The sequence below is a fragment of the Macaca nemestrina genome, chromosome 11 (assembly GCF_043159975.1).
Source record: "Macaca nemestrina isolate mMacNem1 chromosome 11, mMacNem.hap1, whole genome shotgun sequence".
Taxonomy (NCBI): Eukaryota; Metazoa; Chordata; class Mammalia; order Primates; family Cercopithecidae; genus Macaca; species Macaca nemestrina.
Genome location: NC_092135.1, coordinates 52,582,195 through 52,597,953, shown reverse-complemented (window position 1 = coordinate 52,597,953; position 15,759 = coordinate 52,582,195). Strand labels below are relative to the sequence as shown.

The window sequence follows — 15,759 nt, the reverse complement described above, 5'->3', positions numbered from 1 at the left end:
TAACTCCACGCAGGGCTATTTGTCTTTTTCAAATTAAAGCAATAACCTCTCCTTTCTCTATTCTGGAATAGGAATGAAATCACAAAGCTGTTTACTTATAATGGAGACAGGCGTAAGATAAGGAGAGGTCAGACTTGTGAAAACATTAAGGCTATTCCCCAACCCTGCCTACCTGGAAATGGGGAGAATACAAATTGGTACCACTCTTCCCTAATGGTTCCATAGCAACAAAAAATCCTGGGCACTGTTTTTTTTTCTTAAAAATATACCTTGTTATATAAGTTTTATAAATATATACATAAGCAAAAAGATTAAAAATGAAGTAGAATGTTAATTAAACCTTTTCAAATTCCCCCTCAAAAACCCTTTAATCTTATCTCTTACAACTCTTCTACTTTACAAATAATTCTGTAAGAACTAGGGACCACAGCCCTAATCATACTGACATATGAGTAAAAGGACTAATTGTTAATAGCTCAAAGGGTGTATGTTTTATGACAAGTACAACACTGATTTCCTTAGAGAGGCAAATTATAAACTATTACCTATAGTCACTAAGTAAAAAATGGAAATAATTCACTTCTTACTCAGTAACCATAAAATACAACTCTCAAGTGCTTTATACAATAAAAATATACTGTAAGTTTAAGATGTGCTACCTGTTGTACAAAAGTAATGGGACTTCTCTGTTCTTTCAACAGCAACAGTAGAAAGCAGTTTTCCTGTTTGAAGTTCTTACTGTCATTTTACAAGAGGCAGACTAGATGTTACCGGTAAGATTCAAGCAACTTGCTATTATTGCTAATTTAGATAATAACATTGTCCATATTATTATGATGTAATGACTTAGGGAATATATTTCACAAATCATTTTCCAGGAAGTTATAGAAAGAAAACCTCCAAGTGTAAGAGTTTGGTGCCTGTTAATTTCCTATGTAGTTTTTAAACAACTTTATGAATTGTCTTGTGCTCTCTGTGTTTCCTTTTCCAAATAAATTTCAAAATTGAAATATCTTGAAATATTTGAAAACATACATATATATATATATATATATATATATATATATATATATGTATGTGTACACACACACACACACAGTTGGCCCTCCATATACAGAGGTTCTGCACACATGGATTCAACCAACCGCAGATACAAAATATTTGTAAAAATAATAGTATGGTAATAAAAAGAATATAAATAAAAATCAATATAGCATAACATCTATTTACATAGCATTTATTTTATACTAGGTATTATAAGTAATCTAGAGATTATTTAAAGCATATAGGAGGATGTACATAGGTTATACAGTTCACCCTTAAACAATGTGGGGGCTAGGGCTGCCAACTTACCATGCAGGCACAAGTTTACACACAACTTTTGACTTTCCAAAACATAACCACTCTACTATTTACTGGAAACCTTATCAATAACTTCAACAATCAATTAACAAATATTTTAATGTTATATGTTTACATATTGAATTCTTATAGTAAAGTAATCTGGAGAAAGGAAAACATTATTAAAAACCCATCACGAGGAAGAGAAAATCTATTTACTATTCATTAAGTAGAAGTGAGTCATCATAAAGGTGTTCATTCTTGTCATGTACAAGTTGAATAAGCTGAGAAAGAAGAGGAAGAGGAGGAGTTGGTCTTGATGTCTTAGGAGTAGCTACCTGGGGAACAGTAGTGTGGCATTTCTACACCTCCCAGACAGGGAATGGAGACCTAGCAGGAGGCCAGTACCCACCTCTGCCTAGCAGTAAGAAAGCTATGACATCAATGACGGCTGAGTGGGAATCTGAACTTCTACCTACAACTGGCAGTTATGATGTGGTACTTCACCTTCCTCTGCTCAAGTAGTATGAAAGGAAGCCAGCTGAACCAGAAAATTTAGATAAGGTTAAGTTTCAATTAATGTCCTGGTTTCAACTGAAAATCTCTAGTTATTCCAAGAACCATGAAGATAAATGTTAAAGACAACCAATAGATGGCCAAATGAAGATAGCAAAGGTGTGAGACTTCTCTAGAAAAAAGTTTTAAAGCAGACATTCTAAAAATGCTTTAATGAGCAATTGTAATCACACTTGAAAACAATGACAAAATACTGCCAGCAAAGAAATGCAAAATATAAAAATGAACCAAATGAAAATTTTAGAACTGAAAAACACAATAACTGAAATTTAAATTACCAAGACAAAGAAGTATATTAAATAATGAGTCAATCCATCAAGAAGATATAGCAGTCCTAAATGTATACACACTAACGTCAGAGATTTTTAAAAGTGTGAAATAAAATATAATAAAAATGAAAGAAGAAATATACTGATTGGCAGCAAGAGTTAAAAACTTTGCACCTGTCTTTCCACAATTGATAGAACAATTACACAAAAACCTAGTAAGGATATAGAAGAACTCTAGACACCATAAACCAATAGGATCTAATTGATAAAAAACATTCCACCAATTAACATCAAATACATATTTCTTTTAAGTACCAACAGAGCATGTATCAAGATAGAGTCTATACTGCACCATAGAACAAGCCTTAGCAAATGTAAGAGGTTTTAAATGAGGCAGAGTGTGTTCCCTGAACACAATGGAATCAAACTAGAAACCAGTGACAGAAAGATTACAAAAAAAATTTCCAAACAGAAACCAAGCAACATATTTCTAAATAGTCTGTGGGTCAAGGAAGAAATCTCAAGGAAAATAAAACATAGATTAAACTGCATTAAAATGAAAACACAACATATATAAATTAGAGCAACACAGTTAAAGCAGTGCTGAGACAGAAACTTATAGCACAATATAAATCCAAAGCAAGCAGATGGAAAGAAATAATAAAGACAAGAGCAAAATCAATAAAATTAAAAACAGAATAACAACTCAAAAATCAATGTGACATGTACCTGGTTGTTGGAAATGATCCATAAAATTGATAAACCTTTAGCAAAGAAAGAGAGAAGATGCAAATTACCAATATCAGCAATGAAACAGAGAATATCACTATAGACAATGCAGACATCTAAAGGTTAACAGAGAATATAATATACAACTCTACATATGTAAGTTTGACAACCTAGAAGAACTAATTCTCTAAAAAAATGAACTACCAAAATATGATATGAAATAGAACATTTGAATAGTCACATAGCCATAAAGAAATTGAATTCCTAATTAAAAATGCCCAAATAAAAACTTCAGGCTAATTTCACTGTAGAATTTTATAAAAGATTTAAAGAAGAATTAACACTAGTTATAAACAATACCTTCCAAAAAACAAGTCTATTCAGTTCATTTTTTGAAGCTAGTATTACCCTGATACCAAAAGCAGACACAATCAGCATAAAAAAAGAACACTACACATCAATATCCCTCACGAATTTAAGCTATAAAAATTTCTAACAAATTTAGGCAAATAGCATTCAGCAACATATAAAAAGAATTATACATCATAACCAAGTAGGGTTTATTATTCCAGGTTTGCAAAGCTGATTCAATATTCAAAATCAGTCCATTTAATCTGCAATATTAACTAACTGAAGAGAAATATCACAAAATCATATCAGCTGATACAGCTAGTACAATAGCACTAACACTTAACAAAATTCAATACCCATTCATAATAAAAACATATAGAAAATAGGAGTAGTCAGGCACTTTCTCAACTTTGTAAAGAATGTCTACAGAAATCAGATATCTTTTATTTAATATTAAAAGATTGAAAGCTACTTTTTAAGATAGAGAATAAGGCAAGAATGTCCACACCTATCACTCTTACTCAACATAGTTCTGGAAGTTCAAGACTCTACATTATGGGAGGAAAAAACAAAACAACAACAACAAAAAAACAGAAAATGTGTTCACATTGAAATGAGAAAAATAAAACTGCTTTTTCGGAGATGACATGATTTTCTTTGTGAAAAAAAATTAGCAACCTTTAAATACAAAACCTCTTGGAACAATACGTAAGATCAGCAAGTTTACAAATATAAGATAAACAGAAAAAAATCAGTTTTATTTCTATACACTTGCAATGAATGAGCATATAGACACTAAAACAAAAAAATACATCATGTATAACTACTCAAAAGAATACACTTAAGAGTAAATCTGACAAAATGTATATAATTACAAAACATGACTGAAATAATAAAGAAAATATAAATAAACAGAAATACATCCCATCTTCATAGACTGGAACACAATATTGTTAGGATGTCAATACTACTCAAAACTATTGCTAGATTCTATGCAATCCCTATCAAGACCTCAATGACATTTTTTGAAGAAACAGAAAAACCCACCTTAAAATTCATTTGGAATTTCAAGAGACCCCAAATAGCCAAAACAATTGATGGAAGATTCATACTTCCTGATTTTAAAATTCACTATAAAGCTACAGTAATAAAAAACAAAAACAGTGTGGTATGGGTATATACAGATATATAGACCAATGGAATACAATAAAGAGCCCAGAAATAAACTCTCATGTACATGGTCAAATAATTTTTGACAAAGATATCAAGACCATTTAACGAGGGAAAGGACAGAATTTGCTACAAATGGTGCTAAGAAAACCTAATATCCACACGCAAAAGAATGAAGTTGGAATTTTACATATCATCACACACAAAAATTAATCAAAATGAATCAAAGATCTAAATGTAAGAGTTAAAACCATAAAACTCCTAGAAGAAAACACAAGGCAAAAGCTTACAACATTGACCATTGATTTTTTTTGGCTATGATACAAAAGGTAAAGATAACAAAACAAAATAAAAAACAAATTGGACTTAATGAAAACTTAATGTTTTTTGCTTCAAAAGACACTATCAATAAAGTAAAAAGGCCACCCACGACATTTGCAAATCATATATCTGATAAAGAATTGACATCTGATGTATAGAGAGAATTCCTAAAACTCAACTACTATAAAACAAACAACCCAATTCAAAAATGAGCAAAGAACTTGAATAGACATTTTTCCAAAGAAAATAAACAAATGGCCAATAAGCATGAAACAATGTTCAATATCAGTCATCATTAGTGAACTCCAAATCAAAACAATAATCACATACCACCTCAGATCAATTAGGATGACTAGTATCAAAACAGAAAATAACAAGTGTTGGTGAACATGTAGAGGAATTTTAACCCTTGTGCACTGTTGGTGGGAATATAAAAGGGCATAGCTGCTGTAAAGGACTATGGTGGTTCCTCCAAAAATTTAAAATAAAATTACCATATGACCTGGCAATTTTACTTCTGAGTATATACCCAAAAAACCTGAAAGCAGGGTCTTAAAAGAGATATTTGTACACCCATGTTCACTACAGCAGATTCACATTAGCTAAAATATGCAAGCAATGCAAGTACCTATCAACAGATAAGCAAAATGTGGTATATACATACAATGGAATATTACTCAGCCTTAAAATGAAAGACAATTCTGACCATGCTACAACATGATTAAATCTTAAGGACATTATGGTAAGCAAAATAAATCAATTATAAAAAGACAAATATTATATGATTCCATTTAGATGAGGTACTTAGAGAAGTTAAAATAATAGGGACAGAAAGTCAAATGGTGGTTTCCAGGGACTGAGCATGTCTGGGAGAATGAGGAGTTATTGTTTAACAGGTACAGAGCTTCAGTTTGAAGAGGAAAAGAATTATGGAGAGGGATGATAGTGACGATTGCATGACATTATGAATGTGTTTAATACTACAGAATTGTATATTTTAAATAGTTAAGATGTAAACTTTATGTGTATTTTACTACAAAAAAATACAGAATTTGTATGCTGAAAACTACAAAATTCATCAAAATGTCTTAAGCTACATCAATAATTGTATGTATTCTTTTCTGTTTCCCAGGATTGTTACAGACTCATTTCTTTGCACATATATTTATCTGTCATTTCAAATAAATTTGGATAATGAGGGGAACTAAACTCACATGTTTAATCTGCCATCATAAACCTCAAGTCAGTCCTCTAAATTCTGTTTTCAGCTATGATTTTCCATATAATTATTGTAAATTCATTTTACTTAGATTTTCATCTGATTTTACCTACTTCCATAAGCAGATGATTTGACTGAAGAAATGACCACATCCCAATAACAATAAAACACTTTGATGCTGATAATTTTTAACACAATTGATTCTCTGTCAATCATTTTAAGGAAGACCAAAACAAAAAGCCTAAATGGAAAAAAAAATTCGTTAAAATGCAACTCTATAAAATGACGTATCAAAGTTAACGAAAACATATTTTTGTTTATAAGGTAGTTAGAATTAAACTCATCAGGGAAATGTGGGTCAGAAGAGGGCTTATAGTTTATCCTGGAGATAAGCAGTTATCAGAATGTGGTCTGTGGTCAGACTGCAAGGGTTCATATCTCAGATGCACCATTAACTAGCTGTGTGGCTTTGAAGAAGTTACTTAATCTTTCCTACAATCAGATTCATCCAATGTAAAATGTAATAATAGTTTATACCTCATAAAGTAATGTGAGGTTTAATAATCTATAAAAACACTTAAGATAAAGACCAGCATCTGACAATTTCTCAATAAATATTTCCCAAGATTATTAAAACCTGTGTTTCTCAGAAACCATACATGGAGTGGTTCCCAGAAACTCAGACTGAATATTCTCTCAACATTAATTACAGTTACAAGATTCTATAGAAACCTATATTGTGCTGGATGAAATATTCAGCTATTTGGTGCCCAGTACAAACACTCAAGGAAGGTGACTAAAGTGCTTTGTACTGGTCTTATTTGCAATTTGCATTATTTTCTATCTGACAAGTCAGATGCAGATCTAGAACTGGTAGATTCTGACAATCCAAAACTTGTGGTTTTGATTTCATCTCATGTACCACATTAAAATGATTTTGTACTGATTTTCTATGCAAGAATTGTCATTTTTTGATTATATAAAACTTTCACCAAAAAATATAGAAAGGAGATTAAAAAGAGAGTCAGTGCTAAAACAGACTCTTTAAAAGCAAAAGCCTACCATCTGTAGCAGGAGGACTTTATAAAACCCAGGGGTGTCTTCTTACCCAACTGTCAACACCAGGAAACATGCCAAGGGGACAGATGCTAAAACTGGAAAGTCTCATCTAGGGCGTGACATCAGAGTCCTATAATTTCTCTCGAAAAAGGCAACAGTCACCACAATGGCAACGAGGTATTATTGAAAAAAACAAAACGCCCTCCTTAATGAAGAATGGCTTCCATTAAATAGTTACACTACTAAAATTCTAGTAACAAAAATGAATATACTGGTCTGTGGGATTGGAAGTAAAATCTGTACTCTATTGAACAAGTTTCTAAGAGACCAACAGGTACTTTTTTTAATCACTGGCAACAACAGGAAACATAAAATCAATCAGGGAAATAATAACAGAAGCCATTACTAAAAATAGTTTCCAATCCCAATGCAGAGTTAAAAACAATAAGGAAATATATCCGTCTTTTTTAACAATACACTGACAACTATGTGATAATAAAAATTGGTAACTCAAAGGTAACATCCAGCATTAAAAATGAAAAATAATCTATAATTACTACTATTATCTGGGGAGTTTATGTTTGCTTTATCTCATTTTACTCTAAGGCTAATAGATTAAGAGATTTTCTTCTCATCAGTCAGTCCTTTCCATTTCTGTACCCCACTGCTTCTCATTTCTATTTACAGAGAGGAAAACTCATATATGTCCCTATAGGATACAATGCCATATTCGTTGCTGAACACATATGAAAATGCTGAGTTACTTGCCAAATAGTGAAATAAAGGCAGAAAAGACACATTTGTCAAAACACATTTGGTGGGCTGTATCTTGAAGTATTAACCCGAGTACTCTTCTGTATACATTTTGTGCACACTTCTCATTCCGTAATCTGAAGGGAACTCCAGTTTGTGAGCTAATTTTCTTTTCCCCTACCCATATTAAAGCAATGACTCAAAGAAGCCTCAAGCCTCTGGGCATAGAAGAAGTATTTGAAAGACTTAGATGTATGCTTGAGTCGTTCTGTTCCAAAAGCCAAGATAGGATTAAGGTTGGGAGTCTCTGGGGAGTAGGAAATTACAGCTACATGAAAACGAAGGTGAAGAAGGATGGATGGTCCTTCTCCAAGTGGTAATAAGGAAGCCAAATGACAGAAGAAAGATAGAGAAAAAGAGAGTAATCAACTATTGTGTGAGAGCACCAACTCATCAGTCATGGAAAATTCAAGTGGACGCTTATTCTAAGAATCTTAAATAGAGACTGGAAAGTTGAACTCTTTATGTGGGAATGAGGACATGAAAGAAAGAATATCTTGCGCTCTGTCCAACGTGAAATTTTGGACACAGTTGAAAATTTTCTCAGAAGCTGGTACAGTGGTTATCGTATAAAAATAACATTTAGTTCTCTGTAGTAATTTAAGATCTCTTTTTGCATAGGAAATAGTATAATAGGTTAATACTCCCGCATGCTATAGATTTTATAAACTCCCTTATACTAAAAAGTATAAAAACAGCACCTGAGGTTCTACCTACTCCCACAAAAGTAACTTTAGAAGATAATAAGTCTGAAAGTTATTTTTTCTTAATTATACAATTTATGATTTCTGCTTTCTAGTTTTTTAAATAAGTACTACACTAACAACAATAAAGTAATTTAAAGTAAGAACTTTGGGTGGGTTTCTAAGATATTTACTAATGTAGTCCCCATTTCCATGTTCTTCACTTCATCTGGTACTATTTTTCTCCTCCTCCTGAAGGACTTCTTTTAACAATTTTTCATGATGTGGAGCTTTCGGTGATTATTTCCATTTAGTATGTATGAAAAAAAATTGCTTAATTGCACCTTCGTTTTTTGAAAGATAGTCCTTGCTGTTTACAGCAGTCTAGCTTGGTTTCTTTTCCCCTTTTCAGTATTTTACAGACATTTTTCACTGTCTTCTGGCTTGCATTCATTTTGAGGATTATCTGCTGTCATCCTCTATTCTATACATACGTGTCTTTTTGTTTCTCCAGTTACATTTAAGATTGTCTACACTAATTTAATTTTTAATTCTTTTTTTGTAGTACATAGTTTTTAATTTTTGTGGCTACATAGTAGGTGTACATATTTATGGGGTACATGAGATGTTTTGATATAGGATTCGATGTGAAATAAGCACATCATAGAGAATGGGTTATCTATCCCCTTAAGCATTTATTCTTTGAGTTACAAACAATTCAGTTACAGGCATTACATTATTTTAAAATGTGCAATTACGTTATTATTGACTACAGACATCCTATTGTGCTACCAAATAATAAGTGTTACTCAGTCTTTAATTACTTTTTTGTACTCATTAATAATCCTCATCTCCCCACCCCCACAGCCCCACCTCCCTTCCCAGCCTCTGGTAACCCTCCTTCTGCTCTCTATCTCCATGAGTTCAATCGTTTTGATTATTAGATCCCACAAGTAAGTGAGAACATGCAATGTTTGTCTTTCTGTGCCTGGCTTGTTTTACTTAACACAATGATCTCCATTTCCATCCATGTTGTTGCAAATGACTGGATCTCCTTCTATGTTTGTTGCAGCACTGTTTATACTAGCAAAGATTTGGAAGAAACCTAAGTGTCCATCAACAGATGAATGGACAAAGAAAACGTGGTACATATACAATGGAGTACTATCATTAATTTTAATGAATTTAATTATGGTATGTCTTAGTGTAGTTTTCTTTGTTTTAACTCCTTGAGATTTATTGAGCTTCTTGAATACATATGTACATGGAGTTTTAGTTTTCATTAAATTTGGAAAATTTGTGGCTACTGTTTCTTCAACTATTTCGTCTCCCTACTCTTCACCTTTAAGAGAACCCCCACCTGACTGATGCTCTTTAAAAAAAAAAAAAATTCTGTGTTTCATTTTGAATAGTCTTCATTACCATGTCTTCAAAATCACCAGTCTTTTCTTCTGCAATGTTTAATTTACCATTAATTCCATACAGTTTGTTTTTCATCTCCAACATTATAGTTTTCATGTCTAGAAGCTTGGTTGGAGTATTTTTAATATTTCTATGTATCTCTACTGGTTCAGTCCTTCCTCGAGCTTTATGTACATAAGGAATACAGTTTTAATAACTGTCTTAATGTCCTTGATTGATTTTTCTCCTCTTTGTGGATCATATTTTCCTGCTTCTTTGAATGCCTGGTTACTTTTAATTGGATGCCAGAAATTGTGAAATTTACTTTATTGGATGACAGAAACTGTGAACTTTACATTGTTAGGTACTAAATATTTTTGTATTTCCATAAATATTTTTGAGGTTTTTTCTGAGCAAATTTATTTGTAAATAGTTTCACCTTTTCAAATCTTGCTTTTAAACCTTTTTAAGCAGATCCAGAACAAACTTCAATCTAGAGACAATTTTGCCCCAATATTGAAACAAAACCTGCCTGCATATTCTACACAATGTCACAAAATTATGAGGTTTTCTTCTCTGTCTGGGTGAACAAGAACTTTCCCTGGCCTTGCCTGATTTCCAGCACATGACCTCTACTCACTTTGAGTGGTTCCTTCTCAGCCTCAGGTAGTGTCCTCATTCATGGACATGAGCTCATCAGTCCCCAGGTGAAGACTATAGATCTTTGCAGATGTCCAAAGTTATTTCTCTGTTGTAGCTCTCCCCTCTCTGATGTTTTGTCTATAAACTCTAGCCACTACGATGACCTCTCCGGATTCCAACTTCTCCTCAATTCAAGGACACCTCTATGCTTCACATGGGTTCCCCTCTCTGCACCCACAATCTGGAAAAAGGATAAGCAGTAAGCTGGGGCAGTTTTAGGTCTTACCTCATTTGTTTCTTGTCTCTCAGGAATCACAGACTTCCTTGTCTGACATCCAATTGTCCTGAAAATTGGTGTTTAATATATTTTGCTCAGTTGTTTCAGGTAGAAGAGTATACCTTGTCCCTGTTACTCCATCTTTGAAAGTATGGAATTTTGGATTTGCTTTTCTTTCATATATATCCTTTTAAAGATAAGAGTCTGTTCTTTTGTTCTTTTCTCCCCACACTTGTTGCTCTTTACAAGTTCTGTTGCTTCATTGCATATATACATTGTAAAACCCTCTGAGTTGGTAAGAGTAAGTTAACTCAGGGTCTCCACAGGCAGAATCCAATGTCAGGTTTGTTTTTGTTTTTGTTGTTGTTTTAGAGTAAGTCAAATCAGGGGGCCACAAGCAGAATCCAGTGTCAGGTTTGTTTTTATTTTTTATTTTTTTATTATTATTATTATTTTATGAACTAGTTACTCCTGTCACTCTCTTCCACTATAAAAGGGCAAGATCCAATGGCAAACAGGTACACACTTTTGTCGCCTTGAGTGTCTCTTAGTTTTAAAATAGGCTGAGATTCTAAGTATTAAAATGACCCACAATAAGAGCTGCAATAATTAAGATTATGACTTGTTATACCAACCGACATATGACAAACTTAGAAAAACTATATATCATTTACAATGACAAGAGAGGAAAGAGGAGCACAGGAAACAGAAACTCCAAGAATAATTCAGGAGACATTGCAAGGTTCCAAAAAGTAAAGCCACAAAAAATTTTACGCACTGTCCTCGGACTTAAATAGAGACACAGTAGTCTCTCCCTAGTAGTAGAAATTATAACTTAAAACTCAAAATGGGACTTATTACAGATTTTAATGTATCAATTAAGAAAGATAGAGATAATTTTTTAAATCCAAGCCATACAATTTGCTATGAAACAGTGAAAGGCATGTCACTCCAAGATTACTCAGTTTTCTTTTGCTTTGAAAACTATAGGGCAGGCGAAGTGAAAGATTTCCAAACAACGTATTTCTTCAAAAATGTGGAATATTCTGCAGAAAATAAATAGTAAAACAGTAATTAAATGAAGTCATCTAAGATAACTTATAATCCCAGCACTTTGGGAGGCCGAGGCGGGTGGATCACGAGGTCAGGAGATCGAGACCATCCTGGCTAACATGGTGAAACCCCGTCTCTACTAAAAATACAAAAAACTAGCCGGGCGTGGTGGCGGGCGCCTGTAGTCCCAGCTACTCGGAGGCTGAGGCGGGAGAATGGCGTGAACCCGGGAGGCGGAGCTTGCAGTGAGCCGAGATCGTGCCACTGCACTCCAGCCTGGGCGACACAGCGAGACTCCATCTCAAAAAAAAAAAAAAAAAAAAAAAAAGATAACTTATAAAGGACAAACTACATTTCAGAACAATTGTTAATGCCTGTATGTATGTCTAGTTCCATTTTTAAATTGAACATCTGGAATTCTTAATAACCAAAAACGTTTTGTACTAACATCAAAAAGTCAAGAAAATTAACCACTTCCCAGAAGAAAACAAAATAATACAGAATTTTATTAAGTGTATTTCTAACGTTTCTCTTCATGTTTGGAGAAAAGCTGCCACATAATTAAAACAATTCTTACCCTATAAAACTGTCTTCCAATCTCAGGTGGTTTAAGTGAACAGGAATACAGAATAAGAAACAGGCCCGTGGCTGGGCGAGGTGGCTCACGGCCTGTAATCCCAGCACTTCAGGAGGCCGAGGTGGGCGGATCACGAGGTCAGCAGATGGAGACGGTCCTGGCTAACAGTACGGTGAAACTCCGTCTCCACTAAAAATACAAAAAATTAGCCGTGCGTGGCGGCGGGCGCCTGTAGTCCCAGCTACTCAGGAGGCTGAGACAAGAGAATGGCGCGAACCCAGGAGGCGGAGCTTGCAGTGAGCCGAGATCGCGCCACTGCGCTCCAGCCTGGGTGACAGAGCTAGATTCCGTCAAAAAAAAAAAAAAAAAAAAAAAAAAAAAAAAAAAAAAAAAACACCAGAAAGAAAGAAAGAGAGAGAAAGAAAGAGGCCCACAAGGGGAGTGAAAAGTTAGCTAGCTAAAGCCATGACTATTACTTGACTAAACATAAGTGGAACTTGTTTACTGAACAGCCTGAAGTTGATGTGGGGCTGGGGGGAAAGTCTCCCTTTTTCTCTATTTTCTGCCGTTCATTTCATTCTGTTGAGTCCTCATTCTTAAATACTCTGACAACATCTCAGCCTTTCAGGTAACTTCCTGGTATAAAAGAGTACCTTTACCGATAACTACAACTCACTTTTATTACTAAGTAGTTCAAAACTCTCTAAAATCAAACCTCACTCTCAATTTTTTTCACTCGCTATCAATAGGGATGTATAGTCTGACCTTTCACTCTCTCCATCTCCTCCCTCACCCTCTTTCCTTCTTCTCTTTCTTACAAAATTGGACAGGACAGTAGGCATGGTAATTAATAGTACAGGGGTGAAACACAAGCACCTCTCGATTCTATCTTGTGGAGCACACGCTGGTGGTCTTGCTCTCCATTCTACCAATCAACAGATGCTGGGTTTTTTTATAGGACACATATAGGGTTGTTGTTGTTTGTTTTGATTTGTTCTGAGGTGCCTCACACTTAATTATGGTTGATACTTTACTAATTCACTATTTGTAGAGGATGAAGGAGAGGGTGGGCTGTAATTCTAATGACTTCTTTCTCAGATTCTAACCACGGAAAATCATCCTAGATTTTCTTAAGGTTAGGAGGTGCTCCCCTCCAGCAAGTAGCCCTTTTTGGCAAATTCTTCTTAGGACAGGTATTTCCAGCTATTTCCTCCAGAATGCAGTTCGCTTATGGCAAACTAAGGCATCCTTGCCATTTAAAATGCTAGACGCATTATCTGCTTTCAGTCTTGCAGAATTCTGTCTTCTAGGGTATCTTCAGCACATTTTCATGCAAGTGGGGTGCAAATATTTGTTTCTGTTAGAAGTATATTCATTTTGAAATTAAGGATATTTAAACTTCAGCATCCCTTCCATAAGACTCTTCCAAATCCCTGATGAAGGACTTAGAAATATGTTGATATTGTGAAAGTTTGTAAAATTTGCAAACGTAATATAGAGTTCTTTATATTGTATAAGTTTCAGGACTCACAAATCTTGGATGCTTCTGACAGTCTCTATTCACTTAGGCACACGAAACCCCAACAGCATCAAACACGTGTCAGGTCTCCTAGGAACTCTCACTAGGATTTGTCCTCTTCAATCTTCTATGGGATAAGAATGATGAAATGCCCCAGGACGACAAACTCCCCAATAGGCTGACACATTCTGCATTAATAATTCTTGTCAACATACTTCCACAAATCAAGGCTGGCAATGGGGGTGAATAGTCACTGAAGCAGTTTTTCAATCATTTTTGACAGTCCTACATGAATGTAGCTAGGCACTTTTTACCCAGTAATTTCAGCTTTGGGGCTTCAACCTTTCAATTTAAGACAGCAAGGAATTTTTCATAGAAATGTCTATTATATAAGCATTCATTCACCTGAGACAATGCAAGGGGATATCACTGACTCAGGCTTCCTCCTTCATCCAAAGAGGGCCTCAACTTAAAACTAATGAAAATATGCAGGAAGATAAATTTATTTTATATTTTATTTTATTTTCCTAGGAAAACTTGTTTTTGTTTTTCAAGGCAAAATAGAAACAAAGCACAACATTCACTGTTTATTATAAATGTTCATTGTATCTCAATGAAAAGGAAAACACTGCAAGTTAATTTTGCAGGAGGTAGGACTCTAAGATTTTTAAATTTAAATGTATAATTAATATAGAGCAAGTTAATTTAAAAAAGCATTCACTTGAGAATTAGGTTTAAGGGTAGATAGTTCAAATACAGACACTAAAAAATTAATTTTGTAATAATAGAAGTAAAACAGAATCTGCCAGTGATAGAATCTGTTTCAACACCCAATATGGGTTCTTACCATAAGTAAAATGACCGGTTTATCTCTAAGTTTGTAAAAAGGAAAGTAGATTTTATAAAACAAAATATGTACATACAAATAGGTTAACCAAAAATCAACACTAACTTTTTATTAGTTTGCTTTTTCCAGTGTTGTTCTGGGCAGACTTGGCTTCTGTTTCCTAGAAATGCACTAAACATGTGATTTATTTTCCACTTTTAAAATAAATCACTGATAAATGCTAAATGTGCTTTTGTACTTTCCATCCTTGATTAATCCCTGGTACTTCCAAGTGATCTGTAAATAATGCATGATTTTGAATGATCTCTTGCCAGACTGTTTACAGCAGGCCAAAAGCTACACATTGGATTTTGATAGGCAGTTAACAAAACAGTGCAAAGAAAACAGAAATGAGCAGCTAATGAGCTACTTGGAATGGCAGCTCATGGAGATGATGTGAGTAAACAAAAGGTATATTTTAACATGTGTTAGTCTCTTCCCTGGCACAATGTAATGAATACACTATTGCTATACTAGCACTACTTATCAGTAGAACATGATGATAAATTTTTATCACACAAAACTTCAAACCGAGTGGTAATACAATGAAAAAAACTGATTGAAGTCACAAGTCTTTTGAATCTTGTTCCAAAACATGAGCCTGTAACATGATTTTGTTTGTCTGTTTCTCAAGAATCCATTAAAGTCTGCAATTGTCTTTCATTTATCCAAACACCAATGGGTAGGAAAAGTATTGACTGTCATGAAGTAAAGGAAGGAATGAAAAACAGAACCCATAAATGCTATTCTAATTAGGAAACAGTGACAAATTCCCGTAGCAACCAAATTGTCCTGAGATAAATAAGACATTTAGAAATAAAAAATGCACACGTATGCAAGGGGCAAAACTCACTTCTTACAAAACTCTAAAAA

General features: G+C 34.0%; 1 protein-coding gene across 3 annotated transcripts in view; it reads right to left on the bottom strand.

Moving 5' to 3' along the window:
* LOC105493235 (potassium inwardly rectifying channel subfamily J member 3) overlaps positions 1-15,759 on the bottom strand; it is a 159,155-nt gene that overhangs the window by 108,795 nt on the left and 34,601 nt on the right. Inside the window, exon 3 of one of the 3 annotated variants that reach the window (XM_071072793.1) lies at positions 2,916-2,950. The exons of the other annotated variants lie outside the window; for them this stretch is intronic. Coding sequence (XP_070928894.1) covers positions 2,916-2,950 — 35 coding nt within the window. The remainder of the gene's footprint in view (positions 1-2,915; positions 2,951-15,759) is intronic. 3 annotated transcript variants of the gene reach the window in all.